Source organism: Balaenoptera ricei, chromosome 18 (genome assembly GCF_028023285.1).
Source record: "Balaenoptera ricei isolate mBalRic1 chromosome 18, mBalRic1.hap2, whole genome shotgun sequence".
Taxonomy (NCBI): domain Eukaryota; kingdom Metazoa; phylum Chordata; class Mammalia; order Artiodactyla; family Balaenopteridae; genus Balaenoptera; species Balaenoptera ricei.
Window position 1 is genome coordinate 18493214 of NC_082656.1, and position 14741 is coordinate 18507954.

General features: G+C 38.7%; 1 protein-coding gene across 2 annotated transcripts in view; it reads right to left on the bottom strand.

The window, feature by feature from the left end:
• SETDB2 (SET domain bifurcated histone lysine methyltransferase 2) overlaps positions 1-14741 on the bottom strand; it is an 82998-nt gene that overhangs the window by 13459 nt on the left and 54798 nt on the right. For both annotated transcript variants that reach the window (XM_059902609.1, XM_059902608.1), the window contains 2 exons: positions 12561-12682; positions 3216-3323 (listed from right to left, as the gene is read on the bottom strand). In XM_059902609.1, coding sequence (XP_059758592.1) covers positions 3216-3323; positions 12561-12682 — 230 coding nt within the window. The remainder of the gene's footprint in view (positions 1-3215; positions 3324-12560; positions 12683-14741) is intronic.

Consider the following 14741-nt stretch of genomic DNA (forward strand, 5'->3'; position numbering starts at 1 on the left):
GAGGGATGGGTAGCGTTGTTGGAGCAGAGAAGAGGCAAGGGGGACAGTCTGAGCTAAGATCCAAGGGGTAAGTGAGGACTGGGTCATGGAGGGCTTACGAGCCACAGTGATGAGTTGGGGTTTTACCTTTGTGCAAGAGGAGCATAAACCGATTCACAGTTTAAAGATACTGTTCTGGCGGCCGTGTGGAGAATGGGCTGGGGAGGGATAGGCGAGAGAGAAAGAAGGACAAGTATCAGCAGTGTTCAACAACAGTCCGAGAGAGTGAGATCACACTTCACCACAGTGGATGAGTGGCAGTGAGAGAGAAGAGGAGGATGCAAGGTCCGTAGGGTGAGGCTGATGGACCCGATGCTGGGCTGGGGTTGAGAGGCGATGATGGCGGACAAATGATGTGCTATTTACTGAGGAGAAGTGAGCAGGTTTGGATGGATCGTGTGTATGAGTGTGTAGGGGATGGAACTATTCTCTTCCGGCCAGTTTAACATGAGAGGCTATTACCTATCCAGGTAGGTATGTCAGGTTGGTCATCGGGGCTGGAGATAGAGAGAGTCCCGGCATAAGAATGGTATTGAAGCCATGGGAACTGGATGAGGTCATGTAGGAAGGATGTTCAGATTGAGGAAGGAGCCCAGGACAGAGCCTTGGGCACTCCAAACTGTAGAGGTTGAGCAGAGGAGGAAAAACAGCCAAGGCACCTGAGAAGCAGCAGCCAGAAAGGTAAAAGACATACTAGCAGCTTATGTCCAGGAAGTCAAAAGAAGGAACTGCTTCAAGATGCAGGGCAGGGACCACTGTGTGATGATACTGCTGACAGGTCAACTAAGGTCAGACAAGTGACACTGCAAGTGACCAGCTCTTTGTGTATAAGGGAGAGTTGTTTTTTTTTTTTTTAAAGATGACATGATCTGTTGATCATGTTTATATGCTGACAAGAATAATCGATTAGAGAGAAGGGATACTGATGTGAGGGGGTAGAGGAAAATGCAAGAACCTAGTCCTTAAAGAGGGAAGGAGCACGGCTCCAAAGCCCACGTGCAGGGTTGGCTTTGACAGGACGGAGGTCTGAGAGTCTGGGGACAGGCAGGTGGGCAGTGGTTTGGACAGTAGGGGTTTCTGTCTAGTCGCTTCCATTTTCTCGGTAAGAATCTGGCAAAGAAATGTACAACACCAGGAGTGAACCCTAATGTAAACTATGGCCTTTGGGTGTTTCTGATGTGTCAGTGTGGTTCACCAGTTGTAACAAATGTCCCCTCTAGTGGAAGGTGTTGATAAAGGGGAGACTGTGAACGTGTAGGGGCAGGGGGAATACAGGAACTCTCTGTACCATCCCCTCAGTTTTCCTGTGAACCTAAAACTGCTCTAAAAAAGAAAGTCTATCCAAAAAAAAAAAAAAAAAATCAGGGATAGTCGTCAACTTGGCAAGGAGAAGTTGGGGTGGAGCAAGGTTTTAAAGAGAGATGATAGGATATGAAAGAGTAAATGTGCAGGATGGGGGATGAAGTGCTGATGGTCTGCTTGAGGTTCATGGCCATGAATCTAAGATCAGTCAAAACATCTGTGGGTTTTTCTCCGGTTAACTGCTCAACTGCCAGCGCTACTCAGCTCCTGCAGACATCAGACAGACACACTTCCCCAGGCTAGGGCTTTGCTCAGTGAGTAAGGAGGGTGTCCAGGGGGTTTGCAAGGGAGTGACTGCTGTGCTGGACCATGGCCAGGGATCACTGAAGAACTGCTGGAGCTGGGTGAGCCGGGAAGATTGGGATGATTACTAAAGAGGGGTAATGTTCAACCTCTCCAGTGATCAGGGAAACGCAAGGTAAAACTCTGTGAGACTGGCAAAAATTAACGAGGTTTGAGATGTTCATTTTCGTCAAGGGCTGGGAGAAGTGCTCTTTCATCCACTATGTACAGAAGCATAAAGTGGTACAGTCTTTCTGGGGGATAGTTTGTCAGCATGTTTCAAAGATTTTAAAGGGAATTCTCTTTGACTCAGCTGTTCCACTTCTAGGAATGTGCTGTATAGCACCAGTCAAACCAGCACACGAGGATAATGCACAAAGATGTTTTCTGCAGCATTCACTATTACAGTGAAAATCAGTGTCAACTCATTATCTAAGGGCAGGGAATGGCTTCACGCCTTCCAGTACATCCTATGGAATTCCATGAGGTCAGTGAAGAGAATGCCAGGGACAGTCCTATGCTTATGGTTTCATGAATGTGCCACATCTTCTCTCTTGCCTTCCACGCCTTTGCACACCCTGTTCCCTCTCTCTGAAATTCCCCCTCCCCCATCCTCATTCCCCCCGCATTCCCAACTAGGAAGGCTTCCTGAGCCCCAACCGTGCTGATCTGCCTGCTCACTGAGCGCCCCCTGCTGACGCTTCTCAAAGCACATCAGGCAATGCGGAAACTGCCCATGTATATGCTGACATCTCGCAAGGACTAAAAAAATGTTTGTTCCAGGTCACTAACCTGATTGTGGATTGTGGTGGTGGTTAGGGTGTTAGTGCTCACGCTTGCTGTATCGCTGATGAAGCTGCGAAGGGCCTGTCATGGAGGGAGTCTACTACAGCAGACCCAGTAGAGCAACTACTCAGCATTCTTCCTTCCCAGGGGGAGCTGAGCCCGGCTCCGAGGGTAGATCCTGATTAGTTATGGTCGCCTCTAGCAATCGGTGCAGAAAGAGGGGTGTGGCCTAATTAAACTTTCAGAAGGGCTCTTAATCCATGCTTGGGGATGAACTTTCTCTTGTGATAAGATAGGAGCAAGCAAGTCTGATGCTTCAGCTGCTGCCTGTGGCCACCCTATGATCACAAAGGGACCAGCTGAAGCTGTGGACAAGGAGGGCGGAAAGGATGATGGGCCCCTGATGACATCGAGCCACTGAATCAACCAACCCTGAAGCCAGTTTTTCCTCTGGCTAAGTTAAGAAAATAAGCATCCCTTTTTTTTTTTTTTAAAAGCCAGTTTGTTCCTTCTACTTATAGCCAAAGCATTCTACCTCATGTCTACTTTGCCGATGAAGCATATTGTAGTTCATTTAAAAATAGTAAAATATTCAGTTGAATCTAAGTTTCCAATATAGGCCCTACTTCTTTCAGCTCTCCACGTTGCATCTCTATCCCCTGGTTTATCAATCAAATAGACTTTCTTTTGAAAGCATCACCAAGGGTCTGTTCATCTTTGTGAGTAATAAAATCATTTATACTTACCAACTTCCTTCCTCTCTTGATTTCTTTCTTTACTGATTCCACATCAAAATTTCTATCACGATTAAGCGGATCATGATCTTCACATTCCACAAGTGCTGAGGAATACAGCTGCAGATTGGGAAAAGAAAAAAGCCAGAGTATGCACAAAGTAATGCTGAAAGCTGCAAGTCAGAAAATGGTACCAAAAAGTACTCACCAGGAGTGGAAGATGGGTTGGGGGAGAACAGTGACCACCTTTTGGCGTGTGTGAGCAGATCTCAAGTCACCCTGCTTTTCTTTGGGAGTTGTCCTGATCCCCAGACATGTTTTGTACTGCATTACCCTGACCCCCAGTGGCTAACTGGACCTGGTCGGGGCCCTGACCCCAAGCTGGGCCAGTCAAAGTCCCTATCCTAGGGGACTAAAACAGGCTCTGAGCCACATGGTCAGAGCAAGTCAGTCTACAAAGAGAGGAAGACAAAAACAAGGGCTAGAGAGGACATCCTGGGTTCCTGATGGCTTCCCAGCTCCTGTTTCTTGTACCCACCTGTGTGCCTGCCTTCAGGAGCCACAAAATGCCCCTGCAACTTATTGCAAAGCCCCTTTTATATTTAGGTTGGCTCGAGCTTCTAAGAGTTTCTCGAAACCAAAAGAATCCAAACTACCTCTGAATGAAAGATCAACATTACACATACACTTAAATAATAAAGGGCATGAAAAACATAAGATAAAAAAATTTTGACACTGGCATAGGCAAAGATTTCTTATAAAAAGCAGAACTATAAAGAAAAAGTTATGAAGTTGGAATTCACCAAAATTAAAACTTTTTGCTCCTTGAAAGACATTGCCAAGAAAACAAAAAGGCAAGCCAGAAATTGGGAGAAAATATTCACAATTCATATATCTGACAAAAAAATTATATCAAGAATATAGGAAAAACTCTTGCCACTCAGTAAGACAAATAATTCAGTTAAAAATGGGCAAAAAACCTGGACAGACTCTTCAGAGAAGGAGAGTTACAAATGGTGAATAAGCACGTGAAAAGATGCTCAAAATCATTAACCCTCAGACAAATCAAAGCCACAATGAGATACCAATACACACTCACTAGACTGGTTAGAATTAAAAAGATTGAAAATACCAAGTGTCAATGAGGGTGTGGAGCAAACGAAACTCTTACACATTGTTGTAGAAGTGTAAAATGATGCAGTTACCTTTAAAGTTAAACATACACTTACTTTATGACCCAGCATTCCTCCTGTAGGTATTCACTCAAGAAATAAAAGCATTATTGTCCACATTTAAAGAAGGCAACAATATACAGTGGAGAAAAGACAGTCTCTTCAATAAGTAGTGCTGGGAAAACTGGAGAGCTACATGTTAAAAAATGAAATTAGAACATCTTCTCACATCATATACAAAAATAAACTCAAAGGATTGAAGACCTAAGTGTAAGACAGGACACCATAAAACTCCTAGAAGAAAACATAGGCAGAACACTGACATAAATCGTAGCAATTTTTTTTTGGATTTATCTCCAAAGGCAAGGAAAACATAAGCAAAAATAAACAACTGGGACCTAATTAAACTTAAAAGCTTCTGCATCAACAAACCATTGACAAAACAAAAAGACAACCTACTGAATGGGAGAAAATATTTGCAAACGATGTGACCGGTAAGGGGTTAATATCCAAAATACACAAACAGCTCATACCACTCAACATCAAAAAACAACCTGATTAAAAAATGGGCAGAAGACCTGAATGGATATTTTTCCAAAGAAGACATAAGACGGCCAACAGGCACATGAAAAGATGCCCAACATCACTAATCATCAGAGAAATGCAAATGAAAACCATAAAGAGGTATCACCTCATACCTGTCAGAATGGCCATCATCAAAAAGACCACACACAAATGTTGTTGAGAGTGTGAAGGGAACCCTCCTGCACTGATGCTGGGAACGTAAACTGGTGCAGCCACTGTGGAGAACAGTATGGAGGTTCCTCAAAAAACTAAAAATAGAGCTACCATGTGATACAGCAACTCCACTCCTGGGTATATATCCAAAGAAAATGAAAACACTAATTCGAAAAGATATATGCACCTCAGTGTTCATAGTAGCCTTATTTACAATAGCCAATGTATGGAAGCAACCTAAGTGTTCATCAACAGATGAATGGATAAAGAAAATGTAGTGTGTATATATATATGTATATATACACACACATACACATACATACAATGGAATACTATTCAGCCATAAAAAAGAATGAAAGTTTGCCATTTGCAACAACATGGATGGATGTGGAGGGTATTATGCTTGGTGAAATAAGTCAGACAGAGAAAGACAGAAACTGCATGTTATCACTTATACGTGGAATCTAAAAAAGTTAACTAGCGACTGTAACACAAAAAAAGTGTACGCCCACATGAAGACACATATTCAGATCGTCACAGATTTATCCTAGTATCTTCAAACTGGAATTAATAATACGTCTATCAACAGGCAAGTGGATAAACAAATTGTGATAGAGCCATACAATGAAATACTGTGCAGAAATAAAAAGGAACCAAATACACATATAAGAAACAGCATGGGTGAATCTCCAAATACTGTAATGAGCAAAAGAAGCCAGACACACAGAATACATACTGTAGGAGTCCTTTCATGTGAGATGAGGAAGACAGGCTCAAGCTATAGAAGCTGGGGCGGGGAGGAAGTGGCGGCAAGGAGGCATGAGGGAACCTTCTGGGGTAATGGGAATGTTCTACATCTTGATGGTGGTGGTGGTTACATTAGTAAATACATGTCTGAATACTCTCTGAACTGTACACTTAAAACGGGTGCTTTTTTAATGTAAATTATACTGACAAGGTTAACTAAAAATAGCAAATTACCATTAACAGTATATTAGAATAAAACATCACAATCAAATAGTGTTAATCTCCGAATGGTTTAACAGCAGAAAATAAACAAGCACATAACTTATTACTAACAGATTAAAAGGAGAAAATTTGAGACACGAAAACCAAATGTAACCTGTGAATCAGAATCTTTTGTTATAAAGTTATTAGGACACTTGAACCTGAAACCTGGGTGGTTTGAGGATTAGATCGTAGTAATATATTAATGTTAAATTCCTGATTTTGCTTATATGTTCTGGTATAATGTTATAAGTAATAATCCTAGTTATTACTTTAAAATGTATATCTCAGAAATAACTAATTTTCTTGTCAACTGCATTATTATGAACTTTCATCAAATCTTTAACTGTGGTCATTTTTAAGTCTTTTGTCATTTACAGACAGTTCTGGGTGTACTCTGATGCTTTTGCAAATATGTTCCTATAAAAGGGTTTCATCTTCAAGAAATTCATGGAAAAGACTCTGACAAGTACAGGTTTCTGGTAACTGACTGTACTGCTGAACTGAATGAATAAGCATTTTCAGAACTCTAATGAAAAACTGATGAACTCAAAAAAGTGCTAACAAAAGATCAAGATGAAAAAAAAAATTTAATTACATGGGACTGAGTGAACTGATGAGGATGAGTATAATTTTTGTGACTTTCTGTCTGAATTAAAAAAAAAAAAATCCCACAAGGACTCAGAGGCAAAGAATATACAAATCAATTTTCACTGCAAAGTAAAGGAGCTGTTACAGTGGAGGATTACTGGACTGAATGTCAATATTATAACATAGTATGAGAGTGTTTCAGGTTTGGTAATTGCAATCATTGTTGCTTTTGTTGTGGTCATCCATGTACAATGCTTGGTGTCGGTCTATTTATCTCTTGTAAAAATAAAATACAGTGTGTGTGTGTGTGTGTGTGAAAAAAAAAAAATTCCTGATTTTGATGGTTACATTGTGATTATGTGAATGTCCTTTGTATAAAATACATACTGAAGTATTCAGGAAAGATAACGCATCATGTCTCAATTTAATTTCAAATGGTTCTATAAATGAAAATAATCAATAAACAGTCTATAATAAGAACAGAAAAGAGTTTTATTTGAGCCAAACTGCAGACTACCCTGGAAGCCCACTTCCCAGATTACTCTGAGAAACTGCCCTGGACAAGCACTGCTTCCAGCACAGTTTCATATCTTGTCAGAACAAAGAGCATTAAACGAGTCAGGGTTACATTTCTTCAAGGTTAAAAAAAAGAAGAACAGACTAGCATGTACACAGTGAGTCAGTATGGCCTTGGAACCTGGGAAGGGAGTCTTATCATCAAAGGAGTACCAGCATTGGCATCCCAGGAGGAGGGGCATGTAATCTTTATTTTTAACATGGACATTCTTTACTTCTGGTCAATGTGTCCTTTTCTCTAATAATTAAAGCAGATGTACAGTGTATATTTGATAGGCCACAAACAGGCTATTTTAGTTAACATAAAATTCAAGTTAACTCATGTATAAGTCAGAATGACTTCCCTATATCTCAATATGTGAATATTTCTTTCATCAGTTCCAACAAAAAAGGTACTTTGTACTGTATGTGCAACTTTTCTGTAAGTTTGAGATTTAAAAAAATTGTGTATATAAAAAATAAAGCATCGGACTTCCCTGGTGGCGCAGTGGTTAAGAATCTGCCTGCCAATGCAGGGGACACATGTTCAAGCCCTGGTCCGGGAAGATCCCACATGCCGCGAGCAACTAAGCCCGAGAGCCACAACTACTGAAGCCCGCGCGCCTAGAGCCTGTGCTCTGCAACAAGAGGAGCCACCGCAATGAGAAGCCTGCGCACCGCAACGAAGAGTAGCCCCCGCTCGCCGCAACTAGAGAAAGCCCATGAGCAGCAACGAAGACCCAACGCAGCCAAAAATAAATAATAAATAAATTTAAAAAAAAAATAATAAAGCATCTAGCATTGTGCATGGCCAGAGAAAGAGAGGGAAAGAAGCCAGAAGATCATTACAATAGATGCAGAAAAAAGCATTTCATAATATTTAATACTTTAACTTGTAGCAAGCTAGAAATAAAAGGAAACTTCCTAATTTTAATAAAGTAAAAGTATTAAAAAGCTAAAGTATGCACAAATTTAATGATAAAACCTAGAAGCATCCCAGTAATATAAGAAACAAGACAAGGCTCACTAAAATGCTTTTAATCACCACTATAACACAATGTTCTAGAAAAATGCAGTAAAATAAGAAAAAGAAATTAAGAGGCCCAAAAATTTAAAGGAAAAAAAGCCGTCTTTATTTAAAGATGAGGATATCCAGCTGACATATATACAATGGAATACTACTCAGCCAGAAAAAGAAACGAAATGGAGGTATTTGTAGTGAGGTGGATGGAGTTAGAGTCTGTCATACAGAGTGAAGTAAGTCAGAAAGAGAAAAACAAATACAGTATGCTAACACATGTATATGGAATCTAAGGAAAAAAAAAAAAAGGGTCATGAAGAACCTAGTGGCAAGACGGGAATAAAGACAGACCTACTAGAAAATGGACTTGAGGATATGGGGATGGGGGGGGTAAGATGTGACAGGGTGAGAGAGTGGCATGGACATATATACACCAAATGTAAAATAGATAGCTAGTGGGAAGCAGCCTCATAGCACAGGGAGATCAGCTCAGTGCTTTGTGACCACCTAGAGGGGTGGGATAGGGAGGGTGGGAGGGAGGGAGACGCAAGAGGGAAGAGATATGGGAACATATGTATATGTATAACTGACTCACTTTGTTATAAAGCAGAAACTAACACACCATTGTAAAGCAATTATACTCCAATAAAGATGTTAAAAAAAAATATCCAGCTGAATCTGACTTTTAGATTTGAGTTTGGCAAGATTGTTGGATGAGATAAAAAATAAATAAAAATTGACAGTGTTTGTATATACCAATAATAGCTCACTTTAAAAATGTATTAACAAAACAAAACAAAAAAACAAACCCAGGAATAGGCCTAACCCAAAGTTCTAGACCTCTATAGAAAAAAAATTGCTGGACATTTTTGAAATTCATCAAAGAAGATCTGGATAGTTGAAGAGACATACCCTGTTAATGGATAGAAAGACTAATATATTATGAGGGTGTCTATTTTTTCCCAAATTCATCTATAAATTCAGTGGAATTCCAGTTAAAATTCCAATAGAAATTTCTGTGAAACCTGATAAGCTGATCCCAAAATTCAAAGTGCCAAAAAAATAGCCAGGGTTTATCATAAAATCATAGTAATTAAGAGTGTTGTACCAGCTCATTAGTCACTGATAATCTGCCTGTTTAAATGGCCTGTTTGAATGCCCATGCTTTGGAGACCTGTTCTTCCAGAAGACAGCATTGAAAGTACCATGTTACACTCTGTGTGATCTCTGCTAATGGCACTTTGGAATTGTATTAGTTAAGTCATTTTAGACATAACATCACTGTGGATCCAACTGTCAGGTACTGAGTTATCAGCTCTTTGAAGAAATAAATTTTGAGGAGGTATGGGAGGAAGGAATACGTTTCATAAAACATTATAATGAAGCTCATGACTGACTTTTGAATAGTAGGAGTTTTAAGCATGCTGTTAAAAATCTGTAAGGGACAGTTAAGAAAATTATCAGACTGCAAGAGAAACGTGTGAGCTCGCCAAACAAGAATTTCAGTGTAGATTTTGTCTTTATCAAATGAAGTTAAAGGAACAAGTTATAGTTAAAAGTTTGAATGGAAGAGCCTGCCATTGTTGTTCCACATCTGGTTGTTGCCGTTTACATTCCTTTACTGAGCCTACATCGTCATAAGCTTTTTGGCAGGTATACGTTGAACACTTCTGTTTCACGGTCAAGACAGGATCAGAGGCCATGGATACTGACAACTGATTTGTCTGTTTTCTTCTGTCTTTTTCCATGACTGTATCTACTGCCTCATCTTGATTTACAAGCAAAACCTAGAAAACCTACAAAAATAAGTGTTTTGTGGTTTATCTAGGAATAATACAGAAAATATTGCTTGTTATTTTTGGTGAAGAAAATCAATTTTGTATAGTTTATTTCAACCTAAATAAAATGCGTATTTTGTTTAAAAGAAAGAAAAAAGAGTGTTGTACCAGCTCAGGAATACACAAGTGACCATGGAAGAGAACGGAGAGCCAGAAAGAGATCTGTGCACATATGACAATACTGTTAGAGCAACGGATTAACATGAGGGTTTGAAACTAGATAGCTGGGTGAGAGTCCCGGCTCAGTCACTTACAGCCCTGTGACCTTGAGCAAGTGATTTAATTTCTCTGTGCCTCAGTTGTTCCACCTTTAGTTTGGGCGTAATTATAATACCTACCTCTTAGGGTAGTTGTGAGGATTAACAGTTAAATATAGGTTAAGCTCCCAGAACATTACCTTACACAGTGAACACCAAATAATAACAACAGTTATCATTATTATCACTACAAATCAGTGAGGAAAGGACAGATTTTTCAATAATAGTGCTGGGGGAGGTGGTTAATCGCATTAAAAAGAAAACAACTAAAAGTAGGTCCCTACTATACACTATAATCCAAATAAATTCCAGTTGGATCAAGAAGCTAAATGAGAAAAGCAAAATTTTTAAACTTTTTGGAAAAAAGATAGAACCTTAGTTCGGAAAAGAATTTCTTAGGGGGAAAATCCTACAAATTATAAAGGAAAATAATGATGAATGTTAATTACATTATAAGCTTCTGTATGACAGAAAGCACCATAAATAAAATTAAAAGCAAACATATATAATAAAGCATTAGAATTTATTTATATGTGAATAAATACATATAAGCAAAACTAAGATCTCAAAGATAAAGTGTAGTCTATGAACACAAGTCACAGAATCGAAAAAAAGAACCACACAGGAGCACAGCAAACGAGGTGCAAGCTCACTAAGTAATCTAGGAACTGCAAATGCAAATAACAACGAGAGACCATCTCACACCCATCAGAGAGGAAAACATGAAAATCTCATAGTATCATGATAGACACCAAACCATAGATCCAGGGAGGCACTGTAAAGAGAATGAAAAGCCACAGATTAGGAGAAAATATTGGTAAAATATATCTGATAAAGGACTTGTATCCAATATATAGAGAGCTCCTAAAAGTTAATTATAAGACAACCCAATTAAACACAATTAAACAATAACAATCCAATTAAAAATTGGACAAAAGATCTGGACAGACAACACCAAAGAAGATATACAAATGGCAAATAAGTATATGAAAAGATGCTCAACACCACATGTCATCATATGTCATCAGGGAATTACAAATTAAAATATGAACATCATATATACACTAACATGTATAAAATAGATAACTAATAAGAACCTGCTGTATAAAAATAAATAAATTAAATTAAATTAAAAAAATACGAACAACATGAACTCTCATTCATTGCATGTAGGAATGTAAAATGGTACAGCCACAGTGGAGGCCAGTTCAGCAATTTCTTACAAAATTAAACATACTTTTACCATACCAAAAAGAAAAATAAATAAATCTCATAGAATCAAGTGTTGACAAGGAAGAAGAGAAACAAACTCCAAAATAGTGGAAGTCAAACTTGGTACGATCCCTTTGGAGAGCAATCTGGCACATTTAATGAGGTGCAAAATGTTCCCTTCCTATGTCCAGCAGTTCTAAGTGCCCTAGACCAGAGAAATTCTCCTGTGAATTAGGAGACCTATACAAGGATATTTATGACAGCTGGTTAGTCACATAAAAAACTGGAAAACCATAAATGCTCATTCACAGAATACTTTAATGGTGATTACAGTCATAAAATGGAATACTATAACATTTAAAATTAAAGATTAGAACTACATTTATCAACATGGATAAATCTCAATAATCCACAGAATCTGATAGAAATTCTATAAACTCCAAGAACATGTAAAACAATATATTTGTTTATAAATACTTAAACGTGGTGGGAGCATAAAATTAAAAACACAAGATAATAAGAAACACGGAATCTGTGATGGCGATTACCTCTGGGGAGGGATGGAGAGAAGGGAACAGAGAGAAGAGAGAGTCCTTAACTATCTATGTTTTTTTTTTCTTTAAAAAAAAAAAATCAAGCTGAGGCAAATATCATATACTATCATGATTTTATAAATCTGGGTGAAGTGTCTATGGGTATCTGTTATATTTGAAATAATTAAAATATCTTTAAAGGAACTCCAGCATAATTCTTTGTGTGTTTGATCAGTTATAAATAAAACTAAAAGTAATCATAAGGTGTTAAGATCTGAAACTTGAAAAAGGGAAAAATATGCTCCCCAAATCCCCACTTAAAAGCCCAAACCATGGGCAGCCAACGTGTTATTCTTTGTCGTATCCAGAGTACATTTATCTATTTTGGTATGTCCTTCCCTAAAAGGACTCATGTGTTTTCAAGTAACTTACCAAACAGTTTTCATGAGCAGCTATATTCTCTGACTGTGCAAAGTACAGGACACTACACTCGAGGTCTTTGGGGCAAAGCGCGCATATCCTTTTTTGCAACTTTTCTGCAACCTGAAAGACACCTATAAAGTAACATCCCTGATGAGAAATGGAAAAGTGGAATTTCTTGGTGTCCGCAACTCGTCCACCCATCTTAAAGTAGAGGGCAGGGAACTTGTTTTATGAGAGAGTCTCAACTCCCAGGGAGAAAAAAATATTGGGACCCAAGTAGAAAAGCAACTTTGTATTTTTTTAAATGGCTTAATGCAAGAAAAGAAAAAAATGTTTCATTTAAAATGTCTAAACATGAGGAAAACCTTTACTTAAGAAACCTAAGCAGGAATTTAAATACAAAGCTCTCAAAGCATTGCCTTGCCCATAGTAAGCTCTCAATAATAATTACTGACATTATAAATCAACAAGAAAACAATGGTGTATTCAAGAAATAATGCTCTGATTCACTACCTGTAAAAAATAATTTAGATCCCTATATCATACTATATTCAAAAATAAATTTGGGGTGAATTAAAGAAGTAAATGAGCAATATACTTTAAATGTGCTGTAATCTAGCATTATAATAAACTAGGAGAGAAAGATACATGAAGGCAGGAGCAGATTTTTTTTTTTTCAAGAGAGGAATAAAGAAAGGAAAGAAGCTTAAGAGAAGGAGAGCTAGGAAGAACAGGGAAGAGACAGAGGGAGGAAAAAAGCCAGCTGTTCCCAATATCCACTGGATGCATCGGGTGAGAGGCAATCTTCTCTAACCTATTAGTTTGCTATTAATTTGGCCACAAGCATCCATTTAACATTTCTTTGCCTTTTCCAATGCTCATCCTGTTATTCATTTAGTTTTCTGTAGCAGAAAGCACTTTCAATTTTATCTTCAAATTTTAGTTTTGAAACAAAAATTCATTTAACCATTTAATGGCGAAAGGTTTTAATTTAAATGAGGTTAACCGCTTAAGCGCTTCCTGAAAGTCCTTTTTGTTACTTAAAAGTGTAAGATCTCTTGGTGTCTCTCTTAAATTACATCTTGCATCTCACAATGTCAGAAGACCTCACTTTGGAGCTAGCATTTATTTCACGTTCAGATGAGTTTCTTCCTTAATTAACGTCTGTTTTCTGGATTTGGGTCCTACTTAGCAGGGCTACAAATTAGTAATCCTCCTGATCACATCAACCAAGAAAAAGGGCGGAGACTGAGACAAAACTCCTCAGATGAGATGAAACGGGCTAACTGCTGCTTTTCATTCATCTCAAACCACCACTGAGTTGGGAGCACCTCTTGTACAAGAGTCACTGCGCTGAGAGCTCTAGACCAGCGCTGTCCGCAGAAACATAATGTGAGCCACAGGTGCAGATGAAGAATTTCTAGGGGCCTCATTTAAAACAGCAAAAGGAAATGGGTGAAGTTAATTTTAATAAGCTTTATTCAACTAAACATATCCAAAATACTACGCTCTCAACATTTAATTAAGGAAACAATTAATTCATTCTTTTGTACTGAGTCTTTGAAGCCCAGCGTATTTTGTGCTTACAGCATCTCTCAACTGGACAAGCCAAATTTTCAATGCTCAAGAGCCATATGTGGAGAGTGGCTACTGTACGCAAGGGCACAGCAGAGGATATAAAAAAACATGAGACAGAACTGTTGCCTGCAAGAAGCTTACAAAATAAACAAGGAGACCAAATAGTATTCTGGAAAATAAAATAACAGAATACATGGCACGAGTAACTGCTGAGTAGGAAATACAGTATACGCTATGGACAGAGGAGGAAGTGCTCCTTGTGGGATGGAGTGTTGTCAAGGACACTTCCTTGAGCTGGTACAACCTTGAGATGGAGAGGAAGGGGGGTCGGGGTGGGAGGGACGTTGCAGACAGAAGCAGAGATATGTAAGAGACCAAGAGGTCTGACTGGGAGACAGAAAACCAGCCAGGCTGAAGAGGAGAGTTCATGCAAAGGAAGCTGGAAAAGAATTTGAGAAACAGATGGTGAAAGGCTGCCAGGAAGGACTTTTTGAGCAGGGGGATAACATGATGAAAAAGTTGTTTTAAGCTCCATTTCAACATGGAGAGAAATACGGTGCACCTGGATAGGAAGGCTGGACATTATAATGCTGTCAACTCTATCTCAGGTAA